The 18645-nt window shown below is 33.6% G+C and overlaps 3 protein-coding genes across 3 annotated transcripts; 1 reads left to right on the top strand and 2 right to left on the bottom strand.

Annotated features, from left to right (window-relative positions):
• Positions 1-1090: 1090 nt before the first annotated feature.
• On the bottom strand, positions 1091-4733 carry LOC142634741 (uncharacterized). The gene is made up of 5 exons (XM_075809008.1): positions 2679-4733; positions 2389-2517; positions 2094-2285; positions 1499-1542; positions 1091-1358 (listed from the first exon to the last, which is right to left on the bottom strand). Exons 1-5 carry the CDS (start codon positions 4731-4733, stop codon positions 1091-1093), a joined length of 2688 nt encoding a protein of 895 aa, XP_075665123.1.
• A 6413-nt stretch (positions 4734-11146) lies between these two features.
• LOC142634740 (F-box/LRR-repeat protein At5g02910-like) lies at positions 11147-15461 on the bottom strand. Its single transcript, XM_075809007.1, has 4 exons — positions 15348-15461; positions 13231-14444; positions 12903-13097; positions 11147-11335 (listed from the first exon to the last, which is right to left on the bottom strand). Exons 2-4 carry the CDS (start codon positions 14428-14430, stop codon positions 11147-11149), a joined length of 1584 nt encoding a protein of 527 aa, XP_075665122.1. The 5' UTR covers positions 14431-14444; positions 15348-15461.
• Positions 15462-17652: 2191 nt separating this feature from the next.
• On the top strand, positions 17653-18051 carry LOC142634739 (enoyl-CoA delta isomerase 2, peroxisomal-like). The gene has a single exon (XM_075809006.1). It carries the CDS (start codon positions 17653-17655, stop codon positions 18049-18051), a length of 399 nt encoding a protein of 132 aa, XP_075665121.1.
• The last annotated feature ends 594 nt before the right edge of the window (positions 18052-18645 follow it).

Here is an 18645-nt window from a genome sequence, read left to right as displayed (position 1 = left end):
TATGATCTTTCTTGCTTTATTTTTTTTTAAGAGGGGTCTATCTTGCTTTATAAGCTCAGCTCGGTTAGGGGACGCATACACAAAAGGTTATGCATCATATATAATTAAGGAATGAAATTGTATTTCTACAAAGTATAAAAAAAGATGCTCCATTATCTCCCCACTGCAATGGCACATGCAACACCAACCTACTAGCACGTATTCTCTCTAAATAAGGTTATCACAAATTAGAATCTTTTCCCATGTTTTGATAAAATAAAATAAAAAACGAGAAAGAGACCATTCTTGGGCCCTTAACACACCATATACTCTTTCATGGGAAAGCTCAACACATGGACTCCTTAAGGTATCGGAAAGGAGCGGACATCAAAGTCCCCAAACTGATTCAAGCTCCATCTCAATCTATCTCTACCACCCCAAAGAGGGATATGAGAATAGAGAAGATTGAAGGAGCTTGCTAACTCAATCTATATGTAAAGGAAGAATCATGCCATACAATCATGAAAGTATACACTCTTATTTAAGCCATCAACAATTTGTGAATCAATTAGTTCATTTTAATGACTAACTTAAAGTTTCAGGTATACGTTTTGATGACATAAATCTCAAACTTCCTTAAGTGAAAAAATCATTATAAATAAAACAGAAACTGAAACATTAGCCGGACTCCCATTAAAAGCACACATACGCGCACACATTCACCCTTTCCAGTAAAACAATTCAATGAAAATTAAAACCAGATTTGTGAAAAACATAGGGCAGAGTACCTATAACATATTTACAAAATACAGTCATGGCTGGTGCAAACATTGTGGTTGATGAACAGAAAAAGTGAAAACAATTCATGTCATTTAAATTTTTTATTGAGTAAATGGTAATGGCTAGAAGTAAATATCAAATATGGCGAATATGGGATAGAAATGGGGAACCTTTTATTCAACCAGGAAATTCTTAAGAGTAAAAACTAGAAAGTAACTTTTTCCTTCCAGTATCATTACTTTTGTTACACATAACCATAAGGCCACCTTTCTTATCTACATGCTCCTCCTCTTGTATGTCTGTCCTAGTCAGATTCAGGTGGTTTGGAGTGCTACTGATGTCCAAGTCTGCTTGATTTCTCATCTGATTTGGCCTCATTCTCTGCACTGGTACCAACCTTATTTTGCTCAGCAAGGCGCTTTTGTTTGGCCTCATTCTCAATCTGCCTCTGTAATTCCAGATGCTCTTCAAGCATTCTTATATTTTTCTGCTCCTCAGGTGTAAGTTTCCTTTCCTCTTGCTCCAATCCGTCAGTGGTTACAGAAACAACAATCTCAGGATTAGGAGGATCATCTCCCCCATGTGCAGCCGGAAAGGAACTGAAGCACAACAAAGTTGAAAACATGACGAGCTTTATTTAAGCCTAGGGATTGGGAGCACATATGGCCACAAATTTACACAACTTACATGTGTTTTAGTCAATGCAAAATTTAAAGTATGAACAAAAACAAAGACTTACATTTGCTGCACATTTTCCTGCTGCTCCTCACTACCTCCAGTTGCCTACAATAAGAAAATTGTATATTTTTGGGACATTAGTTTGCATAATCGATTTTCTTTGTTTTGTGGGAACTGGGAACTCCCTGCAGATCTTATCTCTTTTTTCTTTCTTTCTATTTCAAACAGGTATGCGTTTTACCAAACTTAATTAATTCCAACCAAAGGTGCTTTCCGATCTCTAGTATCTTAATTTATTAGTCATATCCAGTTACTCCATTCCTTATTAAAGGAAAAAAATTATATTACATTTTGTTAAATTGCTCTGCATCTGCGAAGTTTATATCTTAATACCCATTCCTTTTACACTATCTTCCAGTTTTGCTTCAACTTTTAAATCTAGCTCCTCCAAATATTAAGTCTTAAGCATCCAATTAAAGTATGTTAGTCCAATATCTGTCATATTATGTTAATATTTAACATGTTTAGATTCTCTTATTTTCCCAGTTTCAGTTCCTGCCCTTTCTCCATTTATTCTGATTAATTTATACTTGGCTAGCTTAAGACAACTGTAATTACCATAAAAACAAAACAGAACAATAACCACTATACAAGACCTTAAATTCCTTTGCCTTTCTGTGATCTTTTATCTTCTTTTTGACCTTGGATTTTCCCTGCCCTTGTCTTGAATTACCTCCTCCTTTGTTGGAGTTCTTCTTGTCATCAAGATTAAGTTCTGATAACAATTCTTTTTCTGCAGCCTTAGACTTCTCTTCAGCATCCTTGTTAGCCAGATCTTCCAGGCGTGCCTATAAAAGGAGAATATTATACCAAAAACATCAAATCATATATGATGAGAAGGTAACTATATGAAAAGCTTCAACGGAAAAGCACTCAAAATCGAATACAAACCTGCATGAATGACTTCAGCAGGGGCACCATAATTGATCTGTAGTCATAAGAAGTTACCATATCAATTTTCTTGCCCGTCTGCTTCATAGCAATAGTAGTTGTCCTGATTATAGAGTCGAATTTGTAAAGCTGCAACAACAAACATATAGAAATTTGATCATCCTATGGAAAATTACATTTTGTCAAGCAAAATATTTAATATCATGCACAGAACTACACAGAAAGACATTGAATTTTACATCAAACAACTTGGAAAATTTGACATGTTCATAAATTTGGCTACACCATACCTTTTCAGCCAGCTCATCAATCTGCTTCTTGATCCCCAATTTTATTTCATTGTCCACATGATCTACTTTTAAAATATTCCATATGATATCCGACTCAAAAATATCACCATTTGTCCTGTTAATGTGTTTATGCCGCTCTAACAAGAGATACTCATAACTCAATGGTTTGTACCCTGAAATCTCTTCTCGTCTCTTATCTTCTTCAACACATATACTCTCCAAATTCTTCCATACCTTAATATCTCTCAAATACTCTATTTTCTTTTCACAAAAGTTCTGCATCCGGTGAAATTCAGCCTCATAGATCTTGAAAAACTCCATCGCTTGACTTTTACTAGCTTCTCTAAAATTTGTCCACTGCATTAATTGCTTCTCAATTCTAATATTAGTACCACTCAATAACCAATCCACAATAGCATCTTTACATTCATCATCAATTAATACGGTTTCAGCATCAGCACTAGAAGTAATGGCGGCTCCATCATTTGGCACCACAAGCTCTCCGCGCAACATTCTCATGTCGAAAACTACACAGGAGAAGTCCTCATTGAATACAATCTTCTCATGATTAGCCACACAAGGCATACCTCTAACCTCATCCCTTGCAAGACTGATACTGAGACTATGTAACCCACAAATATTATAGAGATCATCCAAGAACTCATACACATGGTTAAGCTCTGAGATGTCAAGAAAGCATGCTGTGAGCAAAGTGCGATCCATCCAATGTTCCTTAAGCAGCTGTTCCGAGATTTGCTTCCTAAGCATGTCCATTGTCAAGTCCATGAACACTGAAAGATGACTTGAAACAAAAAATCTAATCTTCAAGAACACACGTAACCTTGATCGAATTTTATCAATTATCAGGTCACGCCTGGTATCCTCGCAATAAGGCCATTCCTTCTGGTTCATGAAAACTTCAGACTCTTCTAGGCCTTCATCTCCACGCTTGTTTCTTGACAAATCTTCCATCATTTTCTTAGCAGCGACCACGTCCACGGGTTTCCACTTTCTTGATTTAACGGTGTCATGGACTGAATCAAATTCAATTTCTGGCTCAACTGATCGAAGCTCATCCGATAAAGTCCCTAAATGCACACTCTTCATATGATCCGCATTCAATTTGACTTCCAAAAACCTCTCCCCGCAAAGACAACAAGTTGAAAACTTCCAATTTTTTGCCGCCTTCACATGCTCCAGAGCCTGCATCACCACCGCCACAGCCGCAGGTGAATCTTTCTTAGCAAAATGCAGTAATAGCTCCATACTCAGCAAATCCTTCTTTAGCTCCATACTCATCCTGTCTTTCCAGTAAGCCTTGACTCGTGCCGCCCCCGTGTCAACATCAGCCGCGACTTTCTTGACATTCTTGAGCTTTCTTATTTTATTGTCCGCGTCCGACAAGGGTGTTTCCAAGTTCTTCCTCACCGTAATGGCTCTCTGCTCGATCTCTTCCTTTCTGTCTTGTAGTTCTCGAATCTCATCCTTTATCTTCCCCAAAGATATAGCGTCTACGAGATACTTGCCTTGCAATTTGATGAGTCTGAGTTGCTTTCTGAGCGATTCAATTTCGTGTTCACCGTCAAGTTTCAATCTATCTTCTACCACGGTGGGGTATTCGATGGCCAAACCAGTGTCGCATGCTTCGATCATGGCTTCGAAGCCAGCATCGGCGTCGTATTGGGCTAATTTGACGAGTGCGACAACATGAAAGAACCAGAAGGAGAGGGAGATGGGGCATAACTCGACAGCTCGCTTGGAGGACTTGACGGAACTCCTGACATCTTCGAGTTGGAGAAGAAGGTCGGCAGCGGGGCTGTCCAAATTGGCGACTTTTAATTGGATGAAGCTGAGGGCGCTGTGAGCGAGGGCGGCGTTTGGGTGGCGAGATAGGGTGGACTTGAGAAGACTCAAGGCTTCGGCGGAGTTGCCATTGCGGTCTGCACTCAGGGCACGATTGACTTCTTCGGTGATGGTGGGTGATTGATCATCAACGTCGGAGGATGGAGGAGGTTGAGAGGGAGAGGCGGGTGCATTGTGTTTCTTGTTACTCATTTTTGGAGGGAAACGGAGGATAGAGAAAGTGTGGTTGTTTGAATCTAATTGCTTTTTCTTTACAATTAGCGTTAATGGTTGAAGTTAACCGAATATATGGAAAAAAAAAAAAAAAAAAACAAAACAAAACAAAGGCCAAGAGCCCAACATGACAGAAAAGAAAACCAATCATAAAAAAGGCCTTAAGCCCACTCAATATCACTTGATTCCAAGTGACCCATGAATTTAAATGGGCTGAAAAGGTGAATGACCCATAAAAAAAACCCACAAGCAAGTCAGTTTTTGTATAGGCTAAACTACCCTTATTTTCACAAATTTAAAATACAAATATTTTATTTAGACTAAATGAGATTGACCCATAAAGGCCCAAAATCCCAAGAGATGAAAAAGAAGAAGAAGAGAATTAAGCAATCACAAAATAGGCCCGCATTTCTCATTGTATTTATTAGAATTAAGAAGGATCGATAATTACACAACTCATTCCTATAAATAAATAATAATAATAATCACACAACTCATAGCAAAAAACTAAATGAATGGTGAATTTAAATGGGCTAAAAGATGAATAAACAAGTGGTATTTGATGATTACAATGCACACTTAAGTTGGACTAAAATTTACAAGAAGTAGGATTTTTCGTAGGTAAAATTACTTCTATCTTCACCTAATTAAAATCTTATTTTATTTAGGCTTTTAAACCATAAAAGTCTTAGGCTTTATGGTCCAGGTCTTGTTTATGATGTATAGACAGAGCAATCGAGGGAAAAAATTTTTAATCATGCAATATTAAGAACTACCAAGCAAGCAAGACTGAAAATTAAACCCATGCACAGTACAAACGGAGTTGTATATCAAAGTAAATGAAATACTAAGGGGTTCATGAGGTCACACAAATGGTTGCATCATCTACAATCCAAAACTAAATTAATTAGCTCATGATACATGTAACGGAAGAATTATGCTCTAATGATCATGAAAGTATATACTTATTTAAGTCATCAATAATTTGTGAATCAATTAGTTCTTGTTAATGACTAAATTGTGCAAGTATCACCATTCCAATTGAGGATAACAACACCTCACTCCTTAAGTATCAAATTATGATTTGTAATTCTGATTAAGTTGTTAACAAATCACAAAATGGGCCTTAAGCCAAATAAAATATGGTACGATTCCAAACGACCCGTGAATTTAAATGGGCTAAAAGACCCACAAATAAGTGGTACTTCATGATCCATCTAAGTCATTTGGCTAAATGACCCATGTATCTAAATGAGCTACTACAAGACCCATGAGCAAGTTTGTAGTTGGGTAAACTGCCCTTATTTTCATTGAGTTAAAATACAAATATTTTACTTGGGCTAAATGAGAAAGACCCATAAAAGACCAAAAAGCCCAAGAGGTGAAAAAAAGGGAATTAAAATCTGCATTTGTTTGTCCAATTCATGCAGTCAGCACAATATAATGTGAAGAAAGTATAAATAAGAAGTGGGTATTGCTTCAGCTTGTGTCATATTCACACCAAGGCATGCCTATATAGGAGCCCTCAAAGGGAACAATGTTGAAATTATACTGTCATATGTATCATAAGTCTCAAATCTGAAAATTTCGAAAACAAAGACTTAAATTAACATGAATTCTCAGTTAAAGACTAACAATGTCCCATTAATTCTCTCCATCTCAATCCATTAACTGTTTGTTTGTTTGTTTTTAAAGAGATTTTGACTCTTTGTGAGCTCTTTGAGCATCTTAACACATACTATCATTTTATGTTTCACTAGCTGCTAACCCATATTATGCGCTGAAAGGTTTTATATAAATGTGAAACATATCTAATATATGCACAATTATCTTGATTTCTTTTTCTTCTTCTATTAAATTTCTTTTCCATTTGCCATTTAAGATGTTGCTATAGATTATGTCAATCAAATGATGGTGTCTTGTGCTAACCCAAAATAAAAATAATTTTGTCAAATTCAACATTAACATCTATTTGTCAAATACTGATAATTGAATAAAAGAATATTACCAAAATCCTATTAATTAATTCCTTTACCTTCTTGAACTTCCACACTAACCAAGCAAGGGGAGGGGGTGGGGGAGAGAGAGAGAGAGGCATTTAAAATTTAGCAATATGGACCATCTAGTCAAATTAAGTGCAAATTTTAAAAAATGATTATTTAGAATAACATTAAAATCCCAAAAACCAAATATTTTCTTCTTCTTCTTTTTTTTCTCATAATTTTCCAACAACCAAAATGAGAAAAGAGCCGAGTAATATACTTCTATTTTCTAAAAGAGATGAAAAAAAAGTAATGTGGAATTTTGTGGAGATCTCAATTTTTTTATTAAAAAAAATGGAAAGCATGAGACTCCACCAATTTACAAAACCATGCAAATCTTAGTTCAAGGAAAAAAAAAACAAAACCATATCAGATTCATAGCCATAAAATCATCAAATCATTGTAGCAAAATTACTATTTAATCGAAAAAAAATCATCATTACAAAAATACATTCGTTAAAACAAAAATTCTCCTCCAATCAAAATCAAGACATTCCCCAATTTACATACACTACCAGGTCTGTCTTAGGGCCTTAGGCATGAACTTAATATGATTTTAATTGATTAAGCCAAATACTCTTTCCCGCTACAAGTTCTCAGATCGAGCTTATTTAACTGAATACTTGTTTATACCTTTTCAATTGCCACTTTCCTTGAAAAATTAAAAGACAATATATATAATTTTTTTTTTTTTTGGAGAAGGAAAACACTATATATATATATATATATGAATTATCGAAAGTCTCTTATACTTTAATTATTAATAATATTGAAACAGCTAAAAAAGTCAATAATATCCACTTCTTTGGCTCTTCCTCTCCTCATTTAAGTGAATTACTTCTTTATACCTATTTAATTGCCACTTTTCTTAAAAAAAATCAAAAGATAGTATATCTGAACTATCAAAACTCCTATATAAATAAATTATTAATAATTTTAAAGTAGCTGAAAATTATTAATATCCACATTAGTTATTTTACCTTCACATGGTAAAAGATGAAATTAAATGTATGTTGGGAAATGGGATTTTTAAATTGGGAAACTTTATTTTGTTATGTAATTTATATTATTACCAGAGGACATATCTTTGGTAGCGTTGTTGTTGTTGTTGTTTTTTTTTTTTCTAATGCATTGTAACGTTTCATGATAACAATTTAATTATGTAGACAATTTTTTTTTTTAATTTGAATTTAAGTGCATCAACAACTATGTAAATTGATGTTGTATGTTCATGCTTTGATTGTGTAAATTTCAAGCAGTATTATGGATTTGGGTTGTAACTTATAAGTTGTTTAGGAACTCTATACAGTCTACTTCTTTGGATGACTAAAAACATATACTATTACCATCAATTTCTCTCTCTCTCTCTCTCTCTCTCTCTCTCTCTCTCTCTCTCTCTACAAGTTAAATATTATATATGTATTTTAAAAAAAAAATGAGAGAATATATATATATATATATATATATATAATTTAAAAGATATGGAGGATGTGGTTGAATTTAAATGTTGAATAAACACCAATTGTTCAAGTCATGTTATGTAATAGAATATCATTATATTCTTATATACTAATTTTATAATTCAATAGGATAAAATTTAACAGTCAAAGAGAACAAAAAATGTAACAACTTAAAACACTAAAATAATTGCATCAACCTAAAGTTGAATTTTAAAGAATACAAAAATTCATCAACTTGAAGTAGAGATGCAAGAAAAATAACAAAAACCCACCAAAAATGAGAGAGAGAGAGAGAGAGAGAGAGAGAGAGAGAGAGAGAGAGAGAGAGAGAGATTTGTGTGGAAAACCTATACATAGAATGGGAGAGAAAATGACAAATTTATAATAAGAGGACGAGAATAAAAAAAAGTCAAAAAAAAAGAAGATAAAGGGATAGAAAAAAGATTGATATTAAGATAGAAAGTACTGGGAAGATGAAAATGTGAAAGAGATGGAGAAAGATTGGGGAAATTGTAACAATGAGTTGGAAAATTAATAATAAGATGAAAATGACAACGTTATAGTAAAAGGATGAGAACAAGAAAAGTAAAAAATAAATGAGATGAAGAGATAGAAGAAAATTGATATTAAGATAAAAAGTAATGGGAAGATGAAAAGGTAAAAGAGAGGGAGAAATGTTCGAGAAATTGTAACAATAAGTTAGAAAATTGATAATAAGATAGAAAGTAAAAAGAAATGATATTTTTTATTTTTAAATAATGAAGTTTTTAATTCACTTTAAATGAGTAAATTATAGAAAAAAATTATAAAGCTTTTAGATAAAATTTCCTTCAAATTTATGAGTAAGTTGGGATAGGAACAAAAAAATATAATTATTTAGAACCCATTAGCACGTTTCTTATATGGGCTGCACCTCTAACATTGTTGATCGATTGAATGAAAGCATTGGATGATCTAAACCCTTGATTTGATTATTTTCTCACCTTATTTCTGTCTCTATCATATGCAAATATATCAACCGAGAAGTAAGATCATCCTCACAATAAAGAGTCAAAGAGATAAGCCAACTCACAAGTCTAATTTTTTTTTGGATATGATATCTTCCTTCCTCCATATATAAGAGCCTTCATAGGCGAGTATTACATGCAACTCAATAGCAAGCAATGGCCAAAACACTCAGTTATCTCACTTTTGCTTTCTGTGTCATCTACACTGATGCCGCGACCCCTAGTAACTTCACCTATGTATGTGATCCCGCCAGGTATGACCAACTTGGATTGGATATCAAGTCACTCCCCTTTTGTGACAAGAAACTTTCCTACAAAGTCCGAGCAAGAGATTTGGTGAGACAACTGACACTGCACGAGAAGGTATGACAACTAGGAAATCGTGCTTACGGAGTCCCAAGATTAGGGGTGCCTGAATACTAGTGGTGGTCTGAGGCACTCCATGGTTTGTCCAGGTACCTTTTTTGATAATTCAGTTCCACATGCAACCAGCTATCCCACGCCAACTCTCACAACAGCTTCATTCAACGAGTCATCATGGAACCCGATTGGGAAGGTATATAGGAGCATTTTGTTGAAAAATAAAAATGAAAATACACCGTCTAAGTATTTTAGTAATTAAAAAAGTTTAAAGTAATCAGTTTTAATCAATATTCATGTTCATATGTAGGCTGTTTCCACAGAAGCACGAGCATTGTACAATTTAGGGCATGCAGGATTAACATTTTGGAGTCCAACCATTAACGTAGCAAGGGATCCAAGATGGGGAAGAATTGTTGAGACACCAGGTGAAGATCCATTCATAGTTGGCGAGTCCAAATCTTTTGTCCCACTTTTCCTGCTCCACTCTATACTCCACCAATAAAAACTTGCCACATGTTCACCTAATTAATTAAATACTACTATTAATTAATAACAGTAGCATTAATAAGTCAATAATGATAGTATTTAATTAATTAGGTGAACACGTTGCAAGTTTTTATTGGTGGAGTATAGAGTGGAGCAAGAAAAGTAGGACAGAAGATTTGGACTCCGTAGTTGGCACTTATGCCACAAATTACGTGAGAGGCTTGTAGGATGTTGAGGGAACCGAGAGCAATAAATATAAGGATTTAAACTCAAGACCACTTAAAGTTTCTAATTATGTGCTTCACAGTAGCCTTTTCGCAAGTATCTTTACTTGCGAGCTTCTCGCAATCTAGTCGCGAAACTGCGTTAATCTTCAATGTATGCTTGATTCTTCACCAACTTAATACTAAACTCAATGCAATAAAATCCCACAAAATACAAGGAAATAATTTATTGCAATTACAAAAAATTTTGTCATGGAATAAAGGCAACATAAAACATAGTTGTAAATCACAACTTTACAGGCTTGATATAGCCCAAATTAAAAAAAAAAAAAAAAAAAAAAAAAAGACTCACCACGGACGCACATGCAGCTGCGTCGATGGCTGCATGGCATGTCCATGCGTGTCAGGTACGAGTGTGGCGATCTTGAAGCTGCACCTGTGATTACTAGGGGAGGGCAATGGCTGAGATTCAATTTTTCAAGAGAGAATCTCAAACACATATATGCTTAGATTAAGTTAGAGTAGAATTTCTATATATCTTGTATAAAAAAATAAAATTAAAAAAACTATTTACCTATCAAATGATTGAATTTAATTAAAGAAACTAGGAGCAACACAAAAAATTTGAATCTAAGCTTTATCCCTATAACAAAAGAAAATTTCAAACAAATAAATTTTCAAAAATAAGGAAGATACAATGTCTAATCATAAGTGTTGATCATACGGATAATAAAAATTTGACAAGCATAATTTATTTCACAAAACTATATTACTTCATATTTTAATGCACCCTTCCATGAAAATGGTGTTCTAATCCAATCTAAATTGAATCTCTTGACCCTTTCCAAGAGTAGGCAACGTATCTAACAAAGTTTTGCAATCAAGAAGCTTTTCATCTTCAATCCCAGCAATACTCTTGATCTTTGCACCTTTAAAATGATGTCGCCAACAACAAGAGCAGTCCCTATTTTCTTTATCCAATATATCTTCACATAGCACCTAGTGTTCAAGTAAATTAGAGACAAATAATTAGCTCCAGCAAGTGTAATTATATTAAGACAAATTTGACATTTCTTAATCAACCTCATTGCTTAATCAAAATATTTGTATAAAGCACCACATATGACATGACTCAAATAACACTAAAAGGGGGCCAATAACCCACCTCTGGCTCTAAGCCCATTTAAAATCTCTAGATAAAGTCGCATATGTGACGTGTCTCCTCCAAACCAAGAACATCAAAATACGTTTTTGCAAGAACATTAAAAAAACTATCCGAAGCAGAGTTCTGTAATGCAAATTGGGCGTCTACTTCACTGTCTTCAGAGAGGCAAGTGTTAACTACTTGCAACTTGTATGCTTCTTGTGGCAACTGATTGCACAATTGTTTGGTTTCTTCATAGGGAATTTAAATGCTCATTCATCAAATTATTCATTTAAAAAAAAAAAAAAAGGAATTGTGCAGGGTAAAAACTATGCATATTTCAAAATCATTGATAAAATTTTGGATTGTTGAACTTTTAGTTATTTCAGACTACCTGATATTTTTTAAAAATGGATAAAACTCCCTATCTACTTATGACACTGTGTATTAATAGAAGATCAAAAGTTTGTCAAAACTTCAGCATAGGAATCACATGAGGCTTGGGTGCTAGAATTCTAGAATATCATGGTCTTAAAATAAAAATAAAGTAAAATAATATAGGAATATAATGAGAGTATCATTCACAGATCATTATACATTTATTTGTATACTTCCATATAAATCTTTAATACTTAGTACCTTCTAAGAAAATTTCCTATCTACTAAAGTTTCTTAAGTAAAATTTTATTCCAGCTGGGCAAATTTATAGTACTATAAATACTCTCTAATTATCCCTAATCTTTTAGACATGTTTAAACAAATCTTTAATTTTGAAAACAGATAATGTAAATGTACACACCATGGGTCTCAAAGCTACCGACTCTTGTAGGGATATTTTATTTTAGGATAGACCTATTTGAGAGGTTTAAGTCTCAAATCCCCACGCTTTTTAGCTTGTCAGGTTGTGGCAAATAAGTAAAAAGTACAAATAATTTAACAAATTAATAATAATATTTACATTTTCCATCCTATTTGTGCACAACCAAACCACTGCAAATCTTTTTCTAAAAAAAAAAAAAAAAACCACTGCTTATCTACATCATAACTGTCTTCTACTAAAAAAACACCAACCATATTTGACTTGGAATTTTCAAAGGTTCTTGGGGGATAGAAATCAGGAAAATATTTTATCAAGTACTAACTTCACCAACCTTTTTTTATAGTTGACGGAAACTAACACTAGTTACGGGTCGTCAATGGGCTGGATCGACCGGTTAGGCCTATTTTTACTTTGCCTTTTGGCACAATAAGTGGGCTATTAAAATCACTCACAAAATGCAACCAAACAAACACACTACTTTATTACTTTTCCCACATATTTTAATTATCTGTATCGTTGTATAAAGTTCATCACCTAACATGCAACAGATGATATAATTAATTAGAGGCACCCTAAATCTTCTAGTCGAAGAAAAATCATACCTTTATGCACTTCTTCCGGGACTTCAAACCTGTTGGCAATGACAATTGTTTTGGACGACAACTCCAAAGCAAGCCATCTATAAGACTTCCATAATCTATTGACAGTGCCGACATCCGTACGTCTAGCATCATAAGTTCAAGTTCGAATGACGGAGGAAGTGTAATTCCTCTCAAATCTTCAAGATTAAATGTAACCTATAATTCAATGAAAAGTAAAAACAAAAAAAAAAATGTTTTAGAATAAAAAAGGTGAAAATGTAAAATATGAAAAGATGTTAAAGAAAGAAAATAGGTGAAAAAATAGATATATTTGCATTAGTGGACATACCTCATCACAAATGACTATTAGCTTCAGAACTTTTCTTTGATTTGACATTACTAGAAATTCCCTCAACTTAAGGAACCAAAGAGTGTCAATAAGATTATCTAATACAATAGTAAGCTCAAAAGGACATGGAGCATTCTTTGGAACAATGGTAGGAAATACATTCTCTAAACTGAGGAATTTGAATGATGACAGATTTGGACTATCAATTTCAAGCTCCAACAGCTTTTGGCATGCTTCAAATGTTAACATTCTAAGCCTTTGTGCAGAAATCTTGACCCTTTCCAACATGATGCAGCCACTAACCTCCAAAGTTTCAAGGTGGGGGAATCTAGAAATATTGAAGTGAAGATTTTGGTCTGTAATGCTCAAATCTGTCAAGTATAATTCTTTCAAATTTTGACATGCAGTGATGTCCAATGAACATTGGCGTTGACGTGAATAAGTAAAGCTGAAATGTTGAAGATTTGCTGCTTCAACTTTGATGTTCTCAACTTGTTGTTCAAGGGGAACCACCTCAACCTTGCAAAGTTTAGGAAGTTTGGAGATCTCCAAATTTTTCAATCCGTGACATCCTATAATACTAAAATCGGTGATGAAAGGGCAACAACGAATAATATCTTGGATAATCTCTTCGTTCACACAAATATATCCAAGCACCAACTTCTGTAGGGAATAAAATTTTACAGCACTCCAAGTACATGGTTGCTCTAACTTACAACCATTTGTTGATTTTGCAACAAATATTGTTCTCGGAAAAGTATACCATGAATTCTTTTCAGTTAGCACTTGAAAACCAATCTCCTGAGCATCATGTTCGAAGGCCAACTCTATCCATTTATCAACCAATGAAGCCAACTTGAAGTCAACAAGTGTCATGTGAAGTTCAAATTTCTGCATCTTCAAATTATGCTCGTGAAATCTACTTAAAGACGTATCCACATTATTCATGAACTTTTCAACTCTTTCTTGATTATCTGGACTCATATCAGGCATGATATAGCCCTTCCCAAGAGCTTGATCAAAATCCAAAATCGGAAATGAAGACCATACACAATTCCATTTCTTGGACAAGAGACAAATCTTAGTTGCCTCTTTTCGGGGTAGGAAGGACAAGATGTGATGCAAGATAAATTCAGGCAAGTCAGATGTTCGATCCACAACATCAATCTTTTCGTCCATCATGTGTCTCTCTATGCTCATCAATTTTCTACCTTCTGCTTTTACAAGGATTTTCAAAAAGCAAATATAATTAAAAAGAAGCCAATGGTACAAATGTAATCAAAATGTTTACAGTTTATCTAAAACAAACGCTTCGGAAATCAAACACGTCATATATAACTATAGGTATAAAATTTAGTAACTTAAAGGTTAGTGAACTCAAGTAGAATTTTTTGATAAATTTGTTTCAAGCAGTATTAAAAAAAATCCAAAATTTTAATGCAAAAATCACACAAATGAACAAGATACTCATAAAAAGATAATGAAATAATACAAAAAGAAGATAACAATGAAAATAAACACAATGATATTCAAACATGTAATATAAAAATTCTTAATTATATAAAAAGACTAGATTTTTTTTCCCAATGCTTATATTTATTATTATTGTTTCAATAGAAAAAAAGCTAAAAGAAATTACAAAATCCTATTTAAGATCGATTATGTCAAAAAAAATTAAGTGGAGAAACCATATTATAAATTTTAAATGAGATTTTATATTTTAGTAAAACTTAAAAAAAAAAAAAAACTGAATTAGAAATTTTGTATTTAAATATACAAAAATGTCTCAAATTCAGAAATTGTTTACGAATGAATAAATATGAAACAAGCAAGGCTATTCGTTCCCCTACCTGCTACATGTTAAAGTTCATAAAAAATTAAACTTCTTTAATCTCAAATAATAATAAAAATTTATCTCTTTTCGTCTAAACCTTGAAAAATAAATTTTTTTTGTGTAAATATAAATCAATGACTAATGTTGATGAAACATTATTGTTTATGAAACCTAACATAGTTTTCATCAAAATAAATCGAATAGATTGTATCAATTGCTACAAACATGTCGTAAATTAAAGGACCAAAAAATATTAACCGAAAAAAGAAAAAGAAAGAATTACCTATTGAGGCAACGTTGCAGAAGATCAGCTACCACTTTTAACTATTTAAGTAGTAATCTTCTCATTCAGCAAAAAAAAAGTAGTAATCTTCTCTCTCAGACTCAGTGTTTCGACTCTCTTCTGCACCACACCAATTCTACGACGTCATATTTATATTTATATTTATATATAGATGTCTACAAAATCATACCCGTGGTCTCTACGCGGAATCCTAGTCCAAACCGACATATAAATCCTTTTGACAGATGAAAGAAAGGACTTCTACTCCTAAAGAAAGTAGGAAACTGCAAAAGCAGAAACCTAATATAAATTCAAGCCAATATCCCAAATATATCTCAGAGAAATTTTCTACAATGCGAGCCTCAAAGCACGCGGTAACTTGGGACGAGCAAGTTTTTTTTTTTTTTTTTGAAAACTTGAGTTTAGGTAGTTGGAGTATTTCAAATACTTGAATAGAGAATGTGTTTATTTTGTAGGCAATATTTTAATGCAAGTAAGGGATGTATTTTTACTTGCTTATTCTTTCGTTTTATCTTTATTTAGACATAAAAGTGTTAAGGGTATTTTTGAACTAACAAAATATTCGCAAGTGTGATGAGATTTTTTATTTTTTTTTTATTTTGAGTTTAATATAATTTTTCAATTTGAATTAATCTATTATTAATGAGATTACATCGGAAATGACTTTTATAAAACTAAAATTTAGAATTTGAAATTGAATAAATTACTGAGTTTAGTGTGTGCAAGTGTGCTAATTTTTAGGGAAACAAATTTCTCTCGTAGTTTTTTTCTTTTCTTTTTTGTTGAATTACAAGTTTAACCCTTGAGGTAGGACACCGTCACTGATTAATATCTAATTGTTGTAAATATTTAATTTTAGTATTTTTATGTAATTTTTGTTATTTTAAGTTTAGGTTATTTATTTCCTTCTTTTTATGTGTTTTTAATATTGTTTAGTCAAATTAGGGTTTTATATACTTTTGTAGCCACCTTAGGGTTTCTGGTTGCCCTGCGTTTTGTTTTTACTATTTAAACGCATTATAACTTCCAAAGGCAATTCAACTTTCAGACTATTATTAGTAATAAAATTGCTAAGTTTCTCTCAAACTTTTCTCTGGCGGATTCTTGTTTACTAACAAAATTTATTACAATTGTTTCAAAATATTAAATTTTTTAAAAATTAAAATTGACAAAATCTAATTAGGATCAATTATGTTTAGCAAAATTTAAATACAAAAACGCAATTAATAATTTTAAATATTTGGCTCTCCAAGCCAACTAAACAAAATTGACCGTGGTGGGTTCTAAAAAAATTGACTAACTGTTCCCCTACGTATCTTGACAATGAGATATCAACAAATTCTTATGAAACATTAGTCTTCATCCCCAAGGTATAATAAGTTAAATGTGTAGTCAACAGCAAGGGAAATTACTACAAACATTTTGCAAATGACAAATTTTAGCTACAAAATTAGTTGTAGCTTCAGGCTACAACCTTACTCAATAAAATAAATAGAGATAATTACACTTTACCCACCTGTGATTTGCCTCTAATTCAATTTGCCTACCCGTAGTTTCATTTTTGACACTTTGCCCACCTGAGATTACCTCTGTTTATGCTCCGTAACCCACCTCTGTTAATTTGAAGGGTAAATAAGTCTTTTTCCTCTCATTTTATATCTCTCTCCTCCCATAACAAGAAGAACAAAAAAAAAAAACAAGATTAAAATATAGTATTAGTTTCTCACCATTCACAAACATGAATAACATACATAAACATGAAGATCATCCACCCAAAAAACTAATACAAATCAAATCAAGCAATACCGTTTCAGCCTAACTAATACAATCTCTCTCTTTCTATACATCTCCACTCCTCTTCTTCACATATGAACAAAGACAAAAAAAAAAAAAAAAAAAAAAAAAAAAAAAAAACCGTGGATCTATCTATATCTTCATTCTCCACCGCCATTTCCAATTCCCAACTCACATCTCTTGAACTCCAAATTTCTGCGAATCTAAAAAAGAGTTTTTTTCTATTTTTGTTTCTAATATATGTGTATATAAAAAAAAACAAACCTTATCTTAATTTGAAAGTAAAGCAGAAACGGAAACAGAAACACATGGCTTATAATTTCCCAAATCTACACCAAACCCAGTTCCTATAGTAACGAATTTAGATCACAAACCAGCCTACGTTTTTTCACAATGTCAGATCTGACACTTTCAGAGCCGCAATCCCACATCGACCACTTCGACCATCTTCCCAACTCTATCCTCCTCCTAATCTTCAACAGGATCGGCGATGTTAAGGCCTTGGGTCGGTGCTGCGTCGTTTCACGCCGTAGATTTACTCCACCACTTGGTTGCTTCCTTCAAACCAGTCATCTCCGCTCTCCTCTCCCTCCCTATGCCCACAATCGCTGCCCTCCCAGGCCACGCCGCCGCCGCCGCCAGATTCCTCCTCGCACTCAGCCACGACTACGTCCAGATGAGGCGCGATCAGGGCGTGTTGTACATGAGCAAGGTCGATATTGGCCTCACTTTCCCAAATTACTTCACGGCTCTGATGAGGTCAAAGATCGGCTCCGCCTCGGCTGGGCGTGATATATTTCTGTCCAGGAGGAATGTTAAGGGAGAAGAGGCGATGAGGATGGGAATTGTGGACTTGGCAGCGCACGATAGCGAGGAGAAGAGGCAGTGAGGATGGTTAGGTCTTCGTTTTCATAGCTAGGTTTTTCATGGTGCTTCACAGCTGGGTTTTTCATGGTGCTTTCTTGGCTGGGTTTTCATAGTTGGGTTTGATTTTCATGGTTGGAAAACTGGTAGATTTTTGTTTGGATGCTGAGAAAAAAATGGTGGAAAGAAATTTCTATCTGAGTTCTTTTCTTTATTTCTGTGCTTGTTTCCATGTGCTTGGCTCCATTTGGATTTTTGTTTTGATTTTTGATTTTTTAGTCTTTATTTGGAAAGAAAATCTTGATCTTCTTGGGAAAAATTTGAATACCCAGAAAAGAGATCAAAACAAAAATCCTAGATGCTACAATGCAATTTGAGGTGTTGCAGTCTGCTTTGTTTTTGTAGATTTACTGCCTTGGATTTAGGATCTTAGTTTAGTGAGTAAGTTGGATGGTATTGCTTGATTTGATTTGTATTAGTTTTCTGGGTGTATTTCTTGTTTGATTCAAGTGAAAGTGCGAGGAGAGGTGTGTTTGATCTGATTTCTTTTTTATTTTTTGACGAAACTTGTTAGAGTAACGGAAAAATTAGAGGTGGGTTACGAAGCATAAACGGAGGT

Source organism: Castanea sativa, chromosome 5, assembly GCF_040712315.1.
Source record: "Castanea sativa cultivar Marrone di Chiusa Pesio chromosome 5, ASM4071231v1".
Taxonomy (NCBI): Eukaryota; Viridiplantae; Streptophyta; class Magnoliopsida; order Fagales; family Fagaceae; genus Castanea; species Castanea sativa.
Note: the sequence above shows the minus strand (reverse complement) of the source record. Positions and strands in the feature narration are given on the sequence as shown.